We start from the raw sequence: 23,124 nt of genomic DNA, 5'->3' as shown, positions 1-23,124 counted from the left end.
ACCCAAGAAGACTCGAGGCTGTAATCGCTGCCAACGGTGCTTCAAGAAAGTACTGAGTAAAGGGTCTGAATACTTATGTAAATGTGTTATTTCCAGTGTATTTTTTAAAAAGTTCTGAAAACCTGATTTTGTTATGTCATTATGGGGTATTGTGTGTAGATTGATGAGGACAAAAAAATATTTTATCCATTTTAGGATAGGCCTGTAACGTAACAAAATGTGGAAGAAGTCAAGGGGCCTGAATACTTTCCGAATGCACGGTATGTCTCTATTATTTTGGGGAATGCTTCGGAAACGATTTCACAATTTAAAGTCACTTGGAGCTGATTTACTGGTGTTTTTACAGTCTTATGTCATAATTATTTTAACCTGGGGGGGGGTCAACAATATTATCTCATTAGTTGTAATAAATATCTCAGTGAGGCAATCACTGCCTTTGGCTCATCTGTTATTCAACCCTCTGATCTAGGAGAATAACAAAGATTCCCATGATTAACAGTCATCCAGGCACTTCACATCAGATTTTTCCTGACTTCTCCCAATGTTTGGCTTCATTTTCAGTCACACATTTTTTTTTACAAGCGAAATCATTTAATATTTTATTAATATGATGGACAGAATGAATTAGATATCTCATAGAGGTATTGGTCAAATTATGTTCTATACATGACCATACATATATTATTTTTTTTAATGGCCCAGTGTGGTCAAAAAAACAGATTTTCTTGTTTTATATATATTTCCACACTATGAGGTTGGAATAATACTGTGAAATTGTGAAAATAATGATAATGCCATTTTAGTGTAAGAGCTGTTTCAAAAAGACCACCTGAAATTTCAGCCTGTTTTGGTGGGATGGAATTTGCTCTGCTTGGTGACATCACCAGACGGTAAATTAGTTACTCGATTAATAAGAAGGAGAGTTCAAAACCGCTCTGCCAAACACAGCTAGTTTTTAGTTTTCCCTTCCCAACTCAGACCACTCCTGGACAGTTCTAGAAAAATAAATTCTGGAGAAATTGCTCCTTGCTAAGAAGCTATTTTTGTTTATTTTTGACCATTTTAATTGGAAACAATCACAGTAAGGTACTTCATAGTTACCCAGAAATTATTTGATATTGAGATAAAAATGGCTGCATTGGATTAAATAAATGGTTTATTGGAATTCAGGATGTTGTGCTGTGAGAGTGGGGCTGTGAGACCCTGAATTAAAGGAAAATAAATGTGGTGTGGCATCCTTTGGAGTGATCAGGCCAGTCTCTCCTTAGTCTTCCAGAGAAATGCCTCAAGCTAAAGTCAGTGAGCAGCTTCTACTGCACCACGTCATTGGTCACTGACAAAACCTATTACAGACAGGGAAAAATACAACATTTCAGGCTTTTTTTGATTCTATGATGTATTCTCACCCCCTCTGTCTGTCTTTCTATGTGTATTTCTTGATAGTGAAATGGAATCTATAAATAATTTAAATCAGCGATGGGCAAATGGTGGCCATTTTTTAAGCCTACACATCGCAGTCGGAACTCAGTTGGGGTCTCAACTTACTGTTGAGAGATAGAATAACAGAATACACAAGGTGCAATTTCTAAATGTTGTTGTGTATAAGCAGTTTTTCTCTTGTTATGTCAGTCACTAACCACATTTCCATCCAAAGTTTTTATGTGAGAAGTCATACCATATCAACAAACATTATGACAGCTGTGATGGAAACATGAAGTTTCAGTCCAAATTTATAAAATCCGACAGATCATTTATTCGTTCCACATGGTGGGATCTTTTTGTGTCGGCAAAACTAATTCTGCGAGAAATGGCGGTGGAAACGGTTTTATGTGCGAATATTTATATAATAACACGATGACATGACATTTGGAAAGTTTACCGACAAATTAGCTGTTTCCATCAGGCCTTTCGTGAAATGTTTTATCCAACGTACTTTACGCAACATTTTTGTTTCATAGAAACCTGGTTAGAAACTCAATTAGCTCATGTCAGCAAAAACATTTTAGATGGGTCAATTAGTCTAGCCGGCTATGTAAACTTGTAGTAATCATGGTCAAATTACCAACTGGGAGGTCCATATTCATTCTGTTAGTCACTCTCACATCATTTTAAAAACTGCAAACATTTCTATCCCCCCTATGGCAAAATGTGTAGGATTGTATGAAATTAGTTTAAAAAATATATTCTCCACCCCTGTGGCAAATTGTGTAGAACTGCAGCAAACTTACTTTGAAACTGCAACATTTTCTCTATGCCCCATGGCAAAATATGTAGAATTTGGGGGAAATTAGCCTTAAAATGCTTTTTCTCGCAAGCCAATGAATCATCAGATATTGCATGGTTTTATTGGTGGACGTTGTCGACAGTGTGGTAGATCAGATATGACAGATCTGGGTTGTAGTCTATGTGGGCATCCCTGGAGCCCGTGGCAAGCCCAGGATGTTGTCAGACAATCAGCAGAAAGGAGAGTTGTGAAACACTGCTGGGACCTCAGAGAGCGATGAGAGGCTGCAGATTGAAGTGAGACTGATTGTCCCTTTAGGCCAAACTGTTAGTGAGATTACTGTATTCTGTATCTGATGTAGCTCCTTTCACCACTTGAGTTATAAAGAAATGACCCACAAGCAATATTTGTTTTGATTTAATAAAATATCAGAACTCCCAATAATTCATTCAGTGAATTGTTTTACATGTATAACAGTTATAAGTACTATACTTTACCAGTACTATTACTAGGGTATAATGTAAAGACTTATATTACAGATCGAACAAAGCCCCTACAGTATTGTTTAAATCTTGATCATGCTCTCATAGTACCTCTCTCTCTTTCTCTCCAGGTGGCCAACCTCCTTCGTCTCTTCCAGATCCCTCAGATCAGCTACGCCTCCACCAGCGCCAAGCTCAGTGACAAGAGCCGCTATGACTACTTTGCCCGCACGGTGCCCCCTGACTTCTATCAGGCCAAGGCCATGGCAGAGATCCTGCGCTTCTTCAACTGGACCTATGTGTCAACCGTGGCATCGGAGGGCGACTACGGCGAGACGGGCATCGACGCCTTCCAGCAGGAGGCCCGCGCCCGCCAGATTTGTATCGCCACCTCAGCCAAGGTCAGCCGCTCGATGAACCGCTACAGCTATGACCAGGTGATCCATTCGCTGCGGCAGAAGTCCAATGCCAAGGTGGTCATTCTCTTCACACGCAGCGAGGACGCCCGGGAGCTGCTGGTTGCAGCCAACCGATTGAATGCGTCCTTCACCTGGGTGGCCAGCGATGGCTGGGGGGCGCAGGAGATCGTGGTGAGGGGCAGCGAGGCTGTGGCGGACGGAGCCTTCACCATCGAGCTGGCCTCCTACCCCATCCCTCAGTTTGCTGAGTACTTCACGGGCCTGAATCCCTACAACAACACACGTAACCCCTGGTTCAGGGAGTTCTGGGAGAATAGATTCCAATGTAGCCTCCATGACCTGGGCTGTGGGAAGCACTCTCTGCGGGATGGCCTGTTTGAGCAGGAGTCCAAGATCATGTTTGTGGTGAACGCTGTCTATGCCATGGCACATGCCCTGCATAACATGAGGCAGTCGCTGTGCCCCAACTCCACCACCAAGATCTGTGACGCTCTGAAGCCAGGCAACGGCAAGAGGTTCTACAGGGAGTATATCCTGAAGACCAAGTTTGACGGTGAGTTTGAAGATTGATGAGTATGGCTACTTCACTATACATTATGTAACAGATGTGATCGTTAACATGTTGACCAAACCGGACGCGCGGGTGCGCCTGCGTGCGCATGTTGATTTTGTACCGCCACACCAGACACGATCAGGACACGCAGGTTGAAATATCAAAACAAACTATGAACAAATTAAAATAATTTGTGGACAGGTCAAAAAGCATTAAACATTTATGGCAATTTAGCTAGCTAGCTTGCTGTTGCTAGCTAATTTGTCCTGGGATATAAACATTGGGTTGTTATTTTACCTGAAATGCACAAGGTCCTCTACTCCGACAATTCATCCACAGAATAAACAGTAAACTGAATTCCTTTCGTCATCTCTCCTCCTTCCTCAGGCCTCTTTTTTACTTCTTTGGACTTTATATGGCGGTTGGCAACCAACTTTACAGTGCATTACTACAACCGACTGGAGTGTGGACATCAGTTCATCTTTCAATCACCCACATGGGTATATGCTCATAAACACCAATGAGGAGATGGGAGAGGCCGGACTTGACTTGCAGGAATGCCAGCCAATGGTCCCAGTTGATCTGTGGTTTACTCTCTGACAATAGACACAAAGAAAACACACTAGATGTGCAGGACAGAAGTCTGTTGATGGCTGTAGATTTGTCTACAACATGGAAACAACTGTGTATTAGCAGGGGCTAATGTGACCATTATATTTCAGGCATGCTAACTATCTCACTTGTACAGCAATCATACATACAAAAGCACATCACAGGAAGCCCCCAATATCTAACAGGTACCATACATACATATATACATATATACATATATATATATATATATATATATATATATATATATATATATATATATACACTGCTCAAAAAAATAAAGGGAACACTTAAACAACACAATGTAACTCCAAGTCAATCACACTTCTGTGAAATCAAAATGTCCACTTAGGAAGCAACACTGATTGACAATGAATTTCACATGCTGTTGTGCAAATGGAATAGACAACAGGTGGAAATTATAGGCAATGAGCAAGACACCCCCAATAAAGGAGTGGTTCTGCAGGTGGGGACCACAGACCACTTCTCAGTTCCTATGCTTCCTGGCTGATGTTTTGGTCACTTTTGAATGCTGGCGGTGCTTTCACTCTAGTGGTAGCATGAGACGGAGTCTACAACCCACACAAGTGGCTCAGGTAGTGCAGCTCATCCAGGATGGCACATCAATGCGAGCTGTGGCAAGAAGGTTTGCTGTGTCTGTCAGCGTAGTGTCCAGAGCATGGAGGCGCTACCAGGAGGGCAACAACCCAGCAGCAGGACCACTACCTCCGCCTTTGTGCAAGGAGGAGCAGGAGAAGCACTGCCAGAGCCCTGCAAAATGACCTCCAGCAGGCCACACATGTGCATGTGTCTGCTCAAACGGTCAGAAACAGACTCCATAAGGGTGGTATGAGGGCCCGACGTCCACAGGTGGGGGTTGTGCTTACAGCCCACCACCGTGCAGGACGTTTGGCATTTGCCAGAGAACACCAAGATTGGCAAATTCGCCACTGGCGCCCTGTGCTCTTCACAGATGAAAGCAGGTTCACACTGAGCACGTGACAGACGTGACAGAGTCTGGAGACGCCGTGGAGAACGTTCTGCTGCCTGCAACATCATCCAGCATGACCGGTTTGGCGGTGGGTCAGTCATGGTGTGGGGTGTCATTTCTTTGGGGGGCCGCACAGCCCTCCATTTGCTCGCCAGAGGTAGCCTGACTACCATTAGGTACCGAGATGAGATCCTCAGACCCCTTGTGAGACCATATGCTGGTGCGGTTGGCCCTGGGTTCCTCCTAATGCAAGACAATGCTAGACCTCATGTGGCTGGAGTGTGTCAGCAGTTCCTGCAAGAGGAAGGCATTGATGCTATGGACTGGCCCGCCTGTTCCCCAGACCTGAATCCAATTGAGCACATCTGGGACATCATGTCTCGCTCCATCCACCAACGCCACGTTGCACCACAGACTGTCCAGGAGTTGGCGGATGCTTTAGTCCAGGTCTGGGAGGCGATCCCTCAGGAGACCATCCGCCACCTCATCAGGAGCATGCCCAAGCATTGTAGGGATGTCATACAGGCACGTGGAGGCCACACACACTACTGAGCCTCATTTTGACTTGTTTTAAGGACATTACATCAAAGTTGGATCAGCCTGTAGTGTTGTTTTCCACTTTAATTTTGAGTGTGACTCCAAATCCAGACCTCCATGGGTTGATAAATTAGATTTCCATTGATTATTTTTGTGTGATTTTGTTGTCAGCACATTCAACTATGTAAAGAAAAAAGTATTTAATAAGATTATTTATTTCATTCAGATCTAGGATGTGTTGTTTAAGTGTTCCCTTTATTTTTTTGAGCAGTATGTATACACAGTACCAGTCAAAAATTGGAAACACCTATTCATTCAAGGGTTTTTCTTTATTCTTTACTATTTTCTACATTGCAGACTAATAGTGAAGACATCAAAACTGTGAAATAACACATGGAATCATGTAGTAACCAAAAAAGTGTTAAACAAATCTAAATATATTTATATTTGAGGTTCTTCAAAGTAGCCACCCTTTGCATTCCAGGTGAAGCTGGTGAGAGAATGTCAAGAGTGTGCAAATCTGTCGTCAAGGCAAGGGGTATTTTCATTAGTTTAACACTCATGAGAGACATTTTCATCATAGCGCTTGATGGTTTTTGCGACTGCACTTCAAGAAACTTTCAAAGTTCTTGACATTTTCTGGAATGAGTGACCTTCATGTCTTAAAGCAATGATGGACTGTTGTTTCTCTTTGCTTATTTGAGCTGTTCTTGCCATAATATGGACTTGGTCTTTTATCAAATATCTTCTGTGTACCACCACTACCTTGTCACAACACAACTGATTTGCTCAAACACATTAAGAAGGAATGAAATTCCACAAATGAACTTCGAACAATGCACACCTGTTAATTAAAATTCATTCCAGGTGAGTACCTCATGAAGCTGATTGAGAGAATGCCAAGAGTGTGCAAAGCTGTCATCAAGGCAAAGGGTGGCTACTTTGAAGAATCTCAAATATAAAATATATTTTGATTTGTTTAACACCTTTTTGGTAACTAAATGATTCCATATGTGTTATTTCATAGTTGTGATGTCTTCACTATTATTCTACAATGTAGGAAATAGTAAAAATAAAGAAAAACCCTTGAATGAGTAGGTATGTCCAAACTTTTGACTGGTACTGTATAGGCAATGTACAAAGCGACCTCTGACACATTGTAAATATAATGCACTATTTCAGAACGTGACCTACCACTTGGATAGAATTATTGGACTTGGAAGAATTGACGTCCGCAATTTTCCCCTATCTGCAAGCATGACCAGTGGCATAACACCTTGTTGATATGTAAATTCAACCAACCAGTAGGAATACATAAACATTGAATACATATTTCTGCAGTGGCAGAAACCCTGTTAGATGTATACAGAGAAATTTGATTTTCTATATCCTCAGAAATGGCTATATCCTAAGAAGTGATTTTCCATGAGATTATTGCCAGAGAACAAATAGACCATATTCAACTGTATTTCTTTGTATTTGATTTTTGGTTGATGACTAAAGTCTCTTTCATCTTTATCATTTTGTCTCTTATTAGCCTCTCGACACATAATGTTGAAAATGAACTACACTGCATGATATACTGCAATCATAATCTACCCATGAGTGCCCTACTTGCTGAAAGATTTGATTCCAGAAATTTTGATCCATTGTATCAATTCCTACCATCCTACAGTACGTGGGAACAGTCCAGGACTAATTATAATTGTTTTTATATTGCTGCTGAAGATAAGAGCTTGTAATGATTCAATTTGCAAAGAGGAAACATCAATTTCCAGCCTCACACGCTGAGGCTCATTTTGCCATGCATCTCATCTGCCTGGAGTGTGTGGAGAGTGACTTGGCCTACAGCCTGAATATTACATATAGGAATCACATAAACTCCCTCATCAGGGAACGACACTTTCAGTCAGGTGGTGACCAGAGATAGTCAGTGTAACAGATAATTTATGTAAAACCCTATAGCAGCAACACATCTGTACAACACAGATAACAACAACCCCACCAAGCCGAATGCTCTAACTACTAAACCCTTGACTGAGTAGTTGTGTCTCCAAGTCTTATGGTAGGGATGCAGTAAAAGGTGGGAATATTTCTAATCATGAGTGACGGTGGGGGGGGGGGGGGGGGGGGGGTTCAAAGTCCATGAGGGTTGCTTTAGCCAAGCTAACCATCTCAGCCGTCCATGGATTGTAGATGGATCCCCAGGGGAGCTTGCTGTCAGAAGACATCAGATTGGATTACAAGACTAGAATTGCCTGAAGTGTATGGAAATCTTTGGGGAAATGGCAGTACAGCAGGGTCACAATTACCCTTCATCCATTACAAAGCCCCATTTCCTCTAGTTCAAAAGAGACTCGATGATTCTCTATGGAGAATAATGGGGCTATTCAGCTGAGAATGGTTCTAAAAATCTCTAAACATCTCAACGGTCCAGGTGCAATTCTGTCATTTTGCTCTGTTTACTTTCTAGCTATGAATACATTGGTGTTTCTATCCATGTCTTGCAAATTGTTATACCATAGTTAGACGTTAAGAATGTTTAATTCCATAGTTAGACATTATGAATGGATTGATGTTAAGATAAATGTTCAATCTTTTTGACATGGTACCAACTGATTGTATAGTAACTGTCAATTGCATGGTGTTGAATGAATCTGGTCTATACCCATAGTTGTTGGCACCTGAATAGTAAAAAAAACAACTTTTAAACCTCTCTCTGAGGTTCTCATTTGAGTGCAATAAGCCTGTGTCAAAGAAAACAGACTCAACCTTCTGGCTTCAGTTATGTAAATGCTGGGTTTGCACCTGTGTCCCTGATGCATCAGCTACTGTTTAATCCCATGTGAAAGGAATGGAATGTCAGAGGGGAATACAGAGAGGTGAAGTGATGAAGCAGATACAAGCTCATTCAATCAAAACATGTTGACTCCAAGACCCTGGATTCATTGTATACATTGTACACAATTCAAAATACGAATCTGAGTGAGTCAGAGTTCAGAGGGTGAATGATATATTGTATTGTCAAGGATAGACATAAATGTGTTTATTTCACTTTCAACCATCATAACATGACCATGGTCTTCTCTTTCTCACCCTGCAGCTCCATTCCGTCCAGCAGACACAGAGAACATGGTGAGGTTCGATATCTTTGGAGACAGTTTAGGCCGCTACAACATCTTTCACTACCACAAAGAGGACGGACGCTACGTCTACCGTAAGGTGGGCTACTGGGCCCAGAATCTGACCCTTAACACCAGCCAGATCCCCTGGGAAGGCCATGCCGCACCCACCTCCCAATGTAGCGACCCCTGCAGGAAGAACGAGGTGAAGAGCATGCAGCCTGGAGATGTGTGCTGCTGGATCTGCATCCCCTGCCAGCCTTACCAGTACTTGAAGGACGAGTTCACCTGCGCCGACTGCAAGTTTAGCGAATGGCCCCTGGCCAACCTGACAGGCTGCTACAACCTACCAGAGGAGTACATCCGCTGGGAGGACGCCTGGGCTATCGGCCCTGTTACCATCTCCTGCCTGGGCATGATGTGTACACTCTTCATCATCGGCCTCTTCCTCAAGCACAACGACACCCCTGTGGTGAAGGCCAGCGGGAGGGAGCTGTCCTACATCCTCCTGCTGGGTATTCTGATGTGCTACAGCATGACCTTCATCTATATCTCCAAGCCCTCCATGGCTGTGTGTACCCTACGTCGACTAGGCCTTGGCACCTCCTTCGCTGTGTGCTACTCTGCGCTTCTCACCAAGACCAACCGCATCGCACGCATCTTCAGCGGGGTGAAGGACGGAGCCCAGCGGCCGAGGTTCATCAGCCCTGCCTCGCAGGTGGCCATCTGCGGGGGTCTGATCTCCTGCCAGCTGGTGGTGGTGGTGGTCTGGCTCCTGGTGGAGGCCCCGGGGGTCAGGAAGGAAGTAAACCCTGAGAGGAGGGACATAGTCACCCTCAAGTGCAACAGCAAGGACTCCAGTATGCTCATGTCCCTCAGCTACAACTGCATCCTCATCATCCTCTGCACTGTCTACGCCTTTAAGACCAGGAAGTGCCCCGAGAACTTCAACGAGGCCAAGTTCATTGGGTTCACCATGTACACCACCTGTATCATCTGGCTGGCCTTCCAGCCCATCTTCTATGTCACGGCCAGCGACTACAGGGTGAGTTATCAAATCACATAGACTTTGATATTCTGGTGTAAATAATAAGCAGACATCCTATGCCTGATGCCTGATTTTGTAAACAAAGTCACATGTTTTTGTTGTTTTTGAGTTTCACAGTACATCACTACTTTTACAAAAATTAACAACACAACGCCTAACATACAGTGTATATCTACAGTACTTTACAAACTGAGGTTGAAGACACATGAAACTAATCCCTTGGTTGTTATTTCTACTTGTGTATTTCCTGTGTCCTTAAAGTCATAAGTCAGGGGACGTGAGTTTGGCTCATTGAATTTTTTCTAAACAGATAACAAATCCCTTTGATTGCTTGTCTTTAACTCTGATAAAAGAAGCAGATCTCTTTTCATGTGACTGAGAAACACATTACCATACCTACCATAAAACTTCAATTAAACGCAGTCTCAAATATCCACCTGTCCCTTTTATTACATTTCAGCAAGTAAACGCCTGTTTCAAATAGTCACGGGGTCTAAATGAATTGTTCACGAGGTTACCATGGACACCGCTCTGATATTCCCACGGTCATGTGCATAAAAAAAAAAAATCCTAGCAATGGCGCCACCAAAAAGACAACACAACATCAAATAATGCTCTCCATGGTGCTGAAGCGTGAAATTGGGGGGTGTATGACAGGCAGCCTAGTCTTTGCAAGTCTGATCAGCGATGGATTTGTTAATATTATGTTTATACTGGTCATACCGGTCACAACAGTGTGGTAGTCTTTTCAACATTTTATAGAGCAAAATGCTGTGTGCATTAAAGGGATACTTCGGGATTTTGGCAATGAAGTTTATGTCTCTGCTTGCAGTTTGAAGGAAGTTGATAAGTAGCGTTAGTGCAATGACTGGAAGTCTATGGTAACACCAAGCATGCTAGTTCCAGTCATTGCGCTAACGCTAGTTAGCGATAGCTTGCGAAACTACCTCTAACTTCCTTCATACTAGATGCAGAGACATAAAAATACTACCCTCATTGCCAAAATCCTGATGTATCACTTTAAGGAAATAGACACCAACCTCAAAGATAAGCCTGTCTCCATAAGCACTGGTTGTGTTCAATGATTTAAGCAGATAAATGCTATAAATACAAGTTTCAAGGTATTTATTAAAGATTGGTCAATGGATTTAGTAATGCATTACTAAAGTAATGCTCAAAGTAATGCTCTCCAACATTATGTGCGTACAGTATGTGTATACTGTACACAAGCTTGTATGTGGAGTGTGTACAGCAGAGCCTACCATAGCAAAAAGCATAACAGCTGGGTCATTCTATCAATAAAGGGCCTTTAGGGTATGGTAATTTGTTTTGCTTTTTTAAAATGATTTTTTTATATTCTGTCATAAAGAGCACATGTAAAAAATAAAAAAACATGTTTTCCCATTCCAAGAGTAAAATATATATATATATAGTAAATGCCAATGAAGTGCACATTAAAGTAGAAGGGTTGACAGTAACAGGATTGACAATTTCATCTTAAATCCCTTTGCGACAGTGGGAATAGAGTGGTGAGGAGGAGGAGTCATTCATTTTCTGGATTCAGGTTCACTCAAACATAATTTTAAGCTTTGTTTTACTATTGACAGTTACAGCTGATTTCGGGATTGTATATCGATTCGCTCTACTTAATTATTTGTCATCTGATGTATTAGTTTCAGTCTCTGAATTGTTTAATCAAAATGTTTGCCGCCAGATCCTGATATTAGGGCATAAAATGAACATTTCTGTCCTGAATTAGCCTAGTGCTCATGTGCGCCCAGCTATATCCTGTCCCACTCTTGTTTGTCCTGGCTAAACAAACTGGCTAGCTGAACTATGCTAGTTTTCGTCCACATTGCCAAACTTCATGGATACTGCACCCTCAACTTCAAAACTCCTTTGCTAGTTAGTTATAAAATCATGTAACTAAGAAATCCTCTGGAAATAAATGTTTTTTTTTTTAATAGTCATGACTGGTTCGAGCTACAGTACAGTACCTGTTGTGTCGTAAGATATCATTGCTACTTAACGAAGATCCAAGTTCAGTTTTTACATGCACCGTGTTTAAACATCCACCGTCGTCATTGGCGTAGGGTTCGCTGGATGTTTCTGACTGGTCTTGGAACTGTGACAACGGGCAGCCTCTCCCCACTTGATTCGATGGGATATGTAGAATTTTTGCCAACACAGCCAGATATGTACACAGTCTTGTACCCTTAAACTGTTTTAAACTTACTATCGTATTTGTTGATTAAATCTGACTATATTAGTATAATGAGTAATCCAAGAATGTCACAAGTTAATTGACATGAGAAAACTTGAGAAAATAGCAACTCTACAGAGCGCCAATTGCTTCAATGAATGGCTAAATTACTTCTGGACAAAAAGGGTCCGCAGAGCTCCTCCTCACCACTATATGGAAGTTTGTTGTGTGCAAGACGGAGGGGCAAATGAATGCAAGCTTCACATTTTTTTTATTGTTAAACACTAGAAAATGGCTAAAAAGAGTAGAAGCAGCTCACCTGCTTTTACACTATGATTTGACTATTATATCTTCAATGTTTCTATTGAAAAAATAAATGAAAAAGGAATAGTATGACTATATTAAAATGAGTGTTCAGTTCACGTAACAAGGTTGACCTTAAAATGAGGGACATTTCGCATGAAATAAATAAGAATCTGCATAATATATAAGAATCTGCATTGTTGGGAAGGGCCCGTAAGTAATAATTTCACTGTTAGTCTACACCTGATGTTAACAAAGCATGTGACAAATACAATTTTATTTGAATTTTAAGAAATGACTTTCTCAAAGCAACAAAATAACTAAGACTTTACAATGATGGTGAAAACCATGTGGTTCATATTATTGGGCAAAGGCTTTTAACTCCTGGAACGACCCAGATAGAAAAATATTTGTGACCAAGTGACTGTTGAGTCCTGAACCTAGAGATCTGATGACATAGAGTTTCAGAGAGGTACTGAGCTCTGTGGTATTTTGTCCCCTCTGGGATACCTGTGTGGACTGGGGGGGGAGAGACAGAGGGAGGTCCCCTGGTGCACCTACCTCTGCAGACACAGATGGACAGGCTGGAGAGCATGAGGTCTGGATGGGGGACAGAATGTATCTGTGTGTCCCCATGCGGAGTAGAGTGTGAAAGATCAGGACGTTGAGTCCCAGCTGTGTCCCGTGCGCTGGGATTACTGTGTGTCTCCCAGGGCTTCAAAGGACCCTACCTCATAGCCCCTAGGTAGGAGGGGGAGGGGAGAGAAGGGGGCACGGACAGAACAGATCAACACAGGTCTAATCTGACCGCTCTGATTATCTCTGAACTGGAACAAAGACTCATGTGATTTGTGTATTGTCTTCAATGAGGGAAATATAACTGGACTGTGTTCCGTCTACTACAATCTTACTCTGAGATGGCTGTCCTCCTACCCTGTGATTTCAGAAAAGTCTGGTTGAATAATCAAACAAGAATTTGCACGTTATCCATTAAATGTTTAAGGAAACAAAATATGGTCTACTGAGGCATGAATTACAAACATGATTACCACATTAAATATTAAAGATGTCCTCCCAGAAGGGGAAAAGCAAATTAACAAGGTGATGAAACATCATTCATATCCAAAGGCAAAGAGTGCCCTTCACGCTGGGCATAGACATCAGTTCAATGTCTATTTTTGATTTACATTTGGTTGTTGTCAACTAACGTGAACTCAACGTGAAATCAACAAAAATTTGACCATGTCATTGGATTTAGGTTAAAAGTTAGGTAAAAAAAGTAAAAAATTGCCCTTTATAAATATCAGATATACAGAATCTTTAGGTTTTATTGGTGACATTTATTTCATATATTTTATATACTCATAAACTCTAGGGGAGAATGGGTTAAGTTGAGACGTTTCTTTTTTTTTACATTCAGCATCACTACGTCAAGGATATATAGTATTCTTTCTAACAAAGAGATCTACATATATTTCAGGATGTTGTCTATCCCTGGAAAAAAATTACAGAATTAATGTAAACATAACAGTTTTGAAAACATAGCTTGTCCAAAAAAAAGTGGTTATTTCCACAACTTACCCAGGGTAAGTTGAGTAGCGGAACAAGGCAAATTAAGCCGCCTTGGCGTAAATGCGCGACGGTGTTCTGTGACAGTGGGTGATGGTGCTGGTAGGTCAGCAAGTTTAATTCATGGAATGGTGGTGTGGTATATTGTACATCTTAAATGTATGTCTACAGTCGTGGCCAAAAGTTTTGAGAATGACACAAATATTAATTTTCACAAAGTCTGCTGCCTCAGTTTGTATGATGGCAATTTGCATATACTCCAGAATGTTATGAAGAATGATCAGATGAATTGCAATTAATTGCAAAGTCCCTCTTTGCCATGCAAATTAACTGAATCCCAAAAAACATTTCCACTGCATTTCAGCCCTGCCACAAAAGGACCAGCTGACATCATGTCAGTGATTCTCTCGATAGCACAGGTGTGAGTGTTGACGAGAACAAGGCAGGAGATCACTCTGTCATGCTGATTGAGTTTGAATAACAGACTGGAAGCTTCAAAAGGAGGGTGGTGCTTGGAATCATTGTTCTTCCTTTGTCAATCATGGTTAACTGCAAGGAAACACGTGCCGTCATCATTGCTTTGCACAAAAAGGGCTTCACAGGCAAGGATATTGCTGCCAGTAAGATTGCACCTAAATCAACCATTTATCGGATCATCAAGAACTTCAAGGAGAGCGATTCAATTGTTGTGAAGAAGGCTTCAGGGCGCCCAAGAAAGTCCAGCAAGCGCCAGGACCGTTTCCTAAAGTTGATTCAGCTGCGGGATCAGGGCACTATCAGTACAGACCTTGCTCAGGAATGGCATCAGGCAGGTGCGAGTGCATCTGCACGCACAGTGAGGCGAAGACTTTTGGAGGATGGCCTGGTGTCAAGAAGGGCAGCAAAGAAGCCACTTCTCTCCAGGAAAAACATCAGGGACAGACTGATATTCTGCAAAAGGTACAGGGATTGGACTGCTGAGGACTGGGGTAAAGCCATTTTCTCTGATGAATCCCCTTTCCGATTGTTTGGGGCATCTGGAAAAAAGCTTGTCCGAAGAAGACAAGGTGAGCGCTACCATCAGTCCTGTGTCATGCCAACCTGAGACCATTCATGTGTGGAGTTGCTTCTCAGCCAAGGGAGTGGGCTCACTCACAATTTTGCCTAAGAACACAGCCATGAATAAAGAATGGTACCAACACATCCTCCGAGAGCAACTTCTCCCAACCATCCAGGAACAGTTTGGTGACAAACAATGCCTTTTCCAGCATGATGGAGCACCTTGCCATACGGCAAAAGTGATAACTAAGTGGCTCGGGGAACAAAACATTGATATTTTGGGTCCATGGCCAGGAAACTCCCCAGACCTTAATCCCATAGAGAATTTGTGGTCAATCCTCAAGAGGCAGGTGGACAAACAAAACCCCACAAATTCTGACAAACTCCAAGCATTGATTATGCAAGAATGGGCTGCCATCAGTCAGGATGTGGCCCAGAAGTTAATTGACAGCATGCCAGGGCGGATTGCAGAGGTCTTGAAAAAAAAGGGTCAACACTGCCAATATTGACTCTTTGCATCTTTTTCATGTAATTGACAATTAAAGCCTATGACACTTGTGAAATGCTTATAATTATACTTCAGTATTCCATAGTAACATCTGACAAAAATATCTAAAGACACTGAAGCAGCAAACTTTTTGGAAATTAATAGTTGTGTCAATCTCAAAACTTTTGGCCACGACTGTACACTCTTAGAAAAAAAGGTTCCAAAAGGGTTATTTGCAGAGGGATAGGGTTCTACCAAGAACCGTTTTGATCAAGGGTTTTTTGTAAGTCAAAGGGTTCTTCCTAGAACCTTTAACACCCTAAGAACTGTTTTTAGCAGAAAGGGTTATTTGATGAGTCTTTGAAATGCGAGAAGGGTTCTACATAGAACAATATATAATATTGTCCAGAATGCTCTACTGGAGGGAGATTTTCAGAATTGTTTGTTTTACTGTAATATCTGTGTTTTTGCATGTATAGTATATTGACTGGTTGATACATTTTATGCCACACAAAGATACAGTAAATAATATACCATTTTCTAAACTAATCCAGTCTGTTAGTAATAGGATTTATTGCACCCGTTACTGAGATGTTTGTTCCAGTTTAGATGATTGAGGTAGTCTCAGTATTCAATCTGCTTTACCTTGGCATTCATTCTGAATGCAGGTTGCGGGTGATTAACAATTCTACTTTTTGGATATCCTAACTCTGGCTGGATTCCAATCAGAATTACACATCACTTTGAAAGCCAGCATAATGTGACTTGCAGGCCTGATGTGGCCTGTAATCCAGGAGATTCCTAATACCACTGTGTCACAGGAGGTTAGTGGCAAGTTAATTGGGGATTATTACGAGCCTTCCTCCCCTCAGCAGCCTCCACTGCACTGTGTTAGGATATAACTAGGCCCTCAAAGAAAGGCCTTATGATTTATGTAATGTATTGTCATAAATAATAAAATGTTAAAGACTAATAAGGCTGGTGCGTTCTACCCGTTCGTAAAGGATTCTAGGAAGAACCCTCCAAAGATAAAAGGGTTCTTGGTAGAACCCTTCAGACAGTTCTAGAAAGAACATTCAGATGATAAAATGGTTCTTGGTAGAACCCTTCATAGAGGGTTCATAGGGGTTCTTTGAAGAACCTCTGCAATGGCTTCTACCCAGCACCAAAAAGGGTTCCCCTATGGGGACAAACCAAAGAACCCTGTATGGTTCTACTTAGCACCTTTCTTTCTAAGAGTGTACTTTCAGATCTAGATCTTTCTGTTCAAAATCACTTACCCTTCCATTTCTTGACCAGATCGTTGGAACCGGGATGTTGTATCAATGTGCTGATTCGTGGGCAAGTTCTCTGCATTTAAGGCTACTAAGCCCATAAAACTGGTCCATGAAATGTTTTATATGTTTAGCAAGCTCAGACTCCATGTCATCAGATAAGACCTTGTGTGCCTCTGCTACTCTATTATAGCCTCTCTTTCACACAGGTACATGTTTGTTTAGTTTTTTGTCAATGTACCTCTTCAGTGTCATTCAGTCATTTTTTTTCTCCCTTGCTGTTGCTCGAATGGACTTCTTCCCTTCTCTCACTTCCTTGGCTGCTCTCTCAAGGACCTCAAGAGGGGCTAGACCCTTGCTTGTTTTACGTTTTTATACATTAGGCATGATTGTGCTTTTTTTTTACAGAGCAGACACAATCTTGACTTTATATGCATGACATATTGCAAAAATACCATACATATTATGCATAAAACTGACAGAATTTAATCAGCTTATATATCAGCTTATATATGTAGCTTATAGAGACCCCAACTGATGTATAAAACAATCTTAAAAGGTTCTACTTTGGTTTAGATACAAGCATCATGAAACCTATAACACAATACATTAATTTGGCTTTGTGAAAATCCGTTTTTTTGGACCTAACTAACTTTTTCCATGTGATTTATTCCTTCACAGATTCCATGAAACGATGACCTCTTCCTAAATATTTGGTCACATGATTCATTTTGTGCATGGTTTCCTTTCCTTTAGAAAGTATTCCCACCCGATGACTTTTTCCACATTTTGTTGATTTACAGCCTGAGATGAAAATCTATTAAATTAAACTTGGAAAGAGAGTATTTGTTTACAAATTAATTTAAAAAATGAAAAGTTGTTTTGAGTCAATAAGTATTCAACACCTTTGCTATGGCAAGCCTAAATAAGTTCAGGGGTAAAAACGTGCTTAAGAAGTCACATAACAATTTGCATGGACTCACTCTGTGTGCAGTAATATTGTTTAAAGTGATTTTTGAATTACTACCTCATCTCTGTGCCCCACACATACAATTCTCTGGAAGGTCCCTCAGTCAACCACCAAAACCAGGGAGGTTTTTCAATGCCTTGCAAAGAGGGGCACTATTGGTAGATACAAAAATAAAATAAACATTTAATACTCCCTTTGAGCATAATGAAGTTATTAATTACACTTTGGATTGTGTATCAATATACCCAATCACTACAAAGATACAGACGTCCTTCCTAACTCAGTTGCCAGAGAGGAAAGAAACTACTCAGGGATTTCATCATGAGGCCAGTGGTGACTTTAAAAAAGTTACTGAGTTTAATGGTTGTAAGAAAACTGAGGATGGATCAACAACATTGGGTCCCATGTGGCTCAGTTGGTAGAGCATGGTGTTTGCAATGCCAGGGTTGTGGGTTCGATTCCCACGGGGGACCAGTACAGAGAAAAAAAAATGTATGAAATGTATGCATTCACTACTGTAAGTTGCTCTGGATAAGAGCGTCTGCTAAATGACTAAAATGTAAAAATTGTAGTTACTCCACAATGCAAACCTAAATGACAGAGTGAAAAGATGGAAGCTTGTACAGAATAACAAATATTCCAAAACATGCATCCTGATTGCAATATGGTATTAAAGTAAAACGGCAAAATATGTGGCAAAGAAATTAACTTCATGTCCTGAATACAAAGCATTGTGTTTCGGGCAAATCCAACAAATCACATCACTGAGTACCACTCTTTACATTTTATGGTGGTGGCTGGTGGGTATGCTTGTCATTGGCAAGGACTAGGGAGTTTTTTAGGATAAAAAAACTGAATAGAGCTAAGCACAGGCAAAATTCTTGAGGAAAACCTGGTTCAGTCTGCTTTCCAACAGACAATGGGAGACAATTTCACCTTTCAGCAGGACAATAACGTAAAACACAAGACCAAATATACACTGAAGTTGCTTACCAATATGACATTGAATGTTCCTGAGTGGCCTAGTTACAGTTTTGACTTAAATTGCTTGAAAATCTTAAAGGTGTGCAAAGTTTTGTTTCCATACCCAACCCTACCACGAAACATCCATGTCTTCATCACTGGAAAAAATAAACTGTTGAGTTTGATATCATTTAAAAGCTTACAAATGGGGTTGTCAAACTATTTCATCATTTCGTGATTTTTTTTTTAATACAAATGTCATTTCTTTTTTACCTTTAACGTCAATTACCAAAAAAACACGTGAACTTAGATTGTTCTTAATATTTGCAAAATTTGTAGCTTAGACCCTATTTTACATTATCTGAGGTTTTTGTTCTGTGCCCGCTATCGGTTGAGACACAACATCCTCTTGAATACAAGGTGGGTGTCATTTCAATCATGGAAATATAATTCATAGAATGAACCTATCCCTTCAGACTACTGCAATTTATCTGGTACACCATTGAAATTGTAACTTCTCAATACTACCACAAAGATGGCTGCCGATCCACCCACCATTAAATGTCAACTTAAATGGTCATGTCTATTTTATTACCTATATTTCTATGATTTCAAAAGATTTCCTATACAGGATTGACAGTATAATTAAAGTATAATTAAATTTTGAGGGTACCAATGTAGCCACTGAGACAATTTCAGGTCGGCTGAGTGTAAACTTGAAAGTTGTGAAAATTCTGTGCAACTTCCGGCACACGTTTAATGTGAACACTGAGGCTCTACCTGCTTTAAATTCATTTTAATAGTAGTCAAGTAGGCTACTGTGGCTATTTGTTTGTAATGTAGGCCTACCAGCGTGGCCTACCATAAAAAGCAATGGAGAAAATGCATCCAATAACATTTTAACATGGAAATAGCTGTTGCATCACCTCCTGGTATGGTAACTGCTCGGCATCTGACCGCAAGGTGCTACAGAGGGTAAGCGGTGTCAGAGGAAAGCCCAAAAAATTGTCAAAGACTCCAGTCACCCAAGTCATAGACTGTTTTCTCTGCTGCCGCATAGCAAGCTGTACCGGAGCTCCAAGTCTAGGACCAATAGGCTCCTTAACAACTTCTACCCCCAAGCCATAAAACTGCTGAACAATTAATCAAATGGCCACCGGATTATTTACATTGACACCCCCCCCCCCCCATTGGTTTTTTACACTGCTGCTACTCACTGTTTATTATCTGTGCATTGTCACTTCACCCCTACCTACAAGTACAAATTACCTCGACAAACCTGAACCCACGCACAATGACTCTGTACTGGTACCCCCTGTATATAGCCTTGTTATTGTTATTTTATTGTTTTACTTTTTCTTTATTACTTTAGTTTATTTGGTAAATATTTTCTTAACTCTTCTTGAATTGCACTGTTGGTTAAGGGCATGTACAGTTGAAGTCGGAAGTTTACATACACTTTGGCCAAATACATTTAAACTCAGTTTGTCACAATTCCTGACATTTAATCCTAGTAAAAATGTCCTGTCTTAGGTCAGTTAGGACCACCACTTTATTTTAAGAATGTGAAATGTCAGAATAATAGTAGAGAGAATTATTTATTTCAGCTTTTATTTATTTCATTACATTCTCAGTGGGTCAGAAGTTTACATACACTCAATTAGTATTTGGTAGCATAGACTTCAAATTGTTTAACTTGTGTCAAACGTTTTGGATAGCCTTCCACAAGCTTCCCACAATAAGTTGGGTGAATTTTGACCCATTCCCCCTGACAGAGCTGGTGTAACTGAGTCAGGTTTGTAGGCCTCCTTGCTCGCACACGCTTTTTCAGTTCTGCCCACAAATGTTCTATAGGTTTGAGTTAAGGGTTTTGTGATGGTCACTCCAATACTTTGACTTTGTTGTCCTTAAGCCATTTTGCCACAACTTTGGAAGTATGCTTGGGGTCATTGTCCATTTGGAAGACCCATTTGCGACCAAGCTTTAACTTCCTGACTGATGTCTTGAGATGTTGATTCAATATATCCACATAATTTTCCAACCTCATGATGCCATTTATTTTGTGAAGTGCACCAGTACCTCCTGCTGCAAAGCACCCCAACAACATGATGCTGCCACCCTCGTGCTTCACGGTTGGGATGGGGTTCTTCGGCTTGCAATCCTCCCCCTTTTCCCTCCAAACATAACAATGGTCATTAGGGCCAAACAGTTCTATTTTTGTTTCATCAGAAGAGGATATTTCTCCAAAAAGTACGATCTTTGTCCGCATGTGCAGTTGCAAACCGTAGTCTGGCTTTTTCATGGCGCTTTTGGAGCAGTGGCTTCTTCCTTGCTGAGCGGCCTTTCAGGTTATGTCGATATAGGACTCGTTTTACTGTGGATATAGATACTTTTGTACCTGTTTCCTCCAGCATCTTCACAAGATCCTTTGCTATTGTTCTGGGATTGATTTGCACTTTTCGCACCAAAGTACGTTCATCTCTAGGAGACAGAATAAGTCTCCTTCCTGAGCGGTATGATGACTGCGTGGTCCCATGTTGTTTATACTTGCGTACTATTGTTTGTACAGATGAATGTGGTACCTTCAGGCGTTTGGAAATTGCTCCCAAGGATGAACCAGACTTAAACCGAACAATTTTTTTTCTGAGGTCTTGGCTGTTTTCTTTTGATTTTCACATGATGTCAAGCAAAGAGGCACTGAGTTTGAAGGTAGGCCTTGCAATACATCCACAGGTACACCCCCAATTGACTGAAATTATGTCAATTAGCCTATCAGAAATTTTTAAAGCCAACATCATTTTCGGAAATGTTTCAAGCTGTTTAAAGGCACAGTCAACTTAGTGTATGTAAACTTCTGACCCCCTGGAATTGTGATACAGTGAATTATAAGTGAAATAATCTGTCTGTAAACAAATGCTGGAAAAATTACTTGTGTCATGCACAAAGTAGATGTCCTAACCGACTTGCCAAAACTATAGTTTGTTAACAAGAAATTTGTGGAGGTTGAAAAACGAGTTTTAATGACTCCAACCTAAGTGTATGTAAACTTCCGACTTCAACTGTAAGTAAGCATTTCACGGTAAGGTCTACACATGTTGTATTCTGCGCATGTGACAAATAAAGTTAGATCAAATCAAATCAATCCTTCAGTCTACAGTAGCAGCCAATGTGTGGTGTTCTATGTAGGCCCACATTCAAATCAAATCAAATCAAATTGTATTTGTCTCATGTGCCGAATACAACAGGCAACAACACATCTTCCACGCTGATCCACAACACAGGGGCCCCTCAGGGTGCGTGCTTAGTCCCCTCCTATACTCCCTGTTCACCCATGAATGCGTGGCCAAGCACGGCTCCAACACCATTAAGGTTGCTGATGACACAGCGGTGCTAGGCCTGATCACCGACAACGATGAGACAGCCTATAGGGAAGAGGTCAGAGACCTGGCAGTGTGGTGCCAGGACAACAACCTCTCCCTTAACGTGAGCAAGACAAAGGAAATGATTGTGGACTACAGGAAAAGGAGGGCCGAACACGCCCCCATTCACATCGACGGGGCTGTAGTGGAGCTTGTTGAGAGTTTCAAGTTCCTTGGTTTCCACATCACCAACAAACTATCATGGTCCAAACACACGAATTGGAGTGGGTCTAGTGTTTCCGGGATGATGGTGTTGATGTGAGCCATCATCTGCCTTTCAAAACACTTAATGGCGACCAACGTGAGTACTTGGGGTGGTAGTCATTTTGACATATTACCTTCGCTTTCTTGGGTACAGGGACTATGGTGGTCTGTAGGTACGTATTACAGAATCGTGCAGGGAGAGGTGGAAAATGTCTGACACTTGGAAGTTGGTCCGCACATGCTCTGAGTACACGTCCTGGTAATCCGTCTGGCGCACGCGGCCTAGTGAATGTTGACCTGTTTAAAGGTCTTGCTCACATCTGCTATGGAGAGCGTGATCACACAGTCGTCCAGCACAGCTGGTGCTCTCATGCATGCTTCAGCTACATGTAGCTCTCGCTTTGATCTCAAAACAAGCACATCTACTCACCACTGCTCATGCTGTAAAAACAGTCCACTTCAAAGTTAATGGGAAAGATCCATACATGGCAATGGTCTATTTGCATATAGGTCTACTGCAGCTCTGATTGGTTATGGCGCACCAGTACGGGCCTGAGTCTTTCCTGTCAATGCAGTAGAATCCTACTCTGATGCATTCTGCTTACAACAAAATCTCTTGCATAGTTTGTTTTGTTTCAGTATGTTACATTGAAGGTGTGTCACATCTGCTCCTGCCACACCCCCTAGTGGACATCTGGTGTCTCCT

The 23,124-nt window shown here is 41.3% G+C and overlaps 1 protein-coding gene across 1 annotated transcript in view; it reads left to right on the top strand.

Moving 5' to 3' along the window:
- LOC115150530 (metabotropic glutamate receptor 2-like) overlaps window positions 1-23,124 on the top strand; it is a 93,655-nt gene that overhangs the window by 59,061 nt on the left and 11,470 nt on the right. Inside the window, exons 3-4 of the mRNA XM_029693936.1 lie at window positions 2,838-3,678; window positions 8,922-9,985. Coding sequence (XP_029549796.1) covers window positions 2,838-3,678; window positions 8,922-9,985 — 1,905 coding nt within the window. The remainder of the gene's footprint in view (window positions 1-2,837; window positions 3,679-8,921; window positions 9,986-23,124) is intronic.

The sequence above is a fragment of the Salmo trutta genome, chromosome 16, assembly GCF_901001165.1.
Source record: "Salmo trutta chromosome 16, fSalTru1.1, whole genome shotgun sequence".
Classification (NCBI taxonomy): domain Eukaryota; kingdom Metazoa; phylum Chordata; class Actinopteri; order Salmoniformes; family Salmonidae; genus Salmo; species Salmo trutta.
The sequence above is the reverse complement of the archived record's forward strand: the minus strand, read 5'-3'. Positions and strand labels throughout refer to the sequence as shown.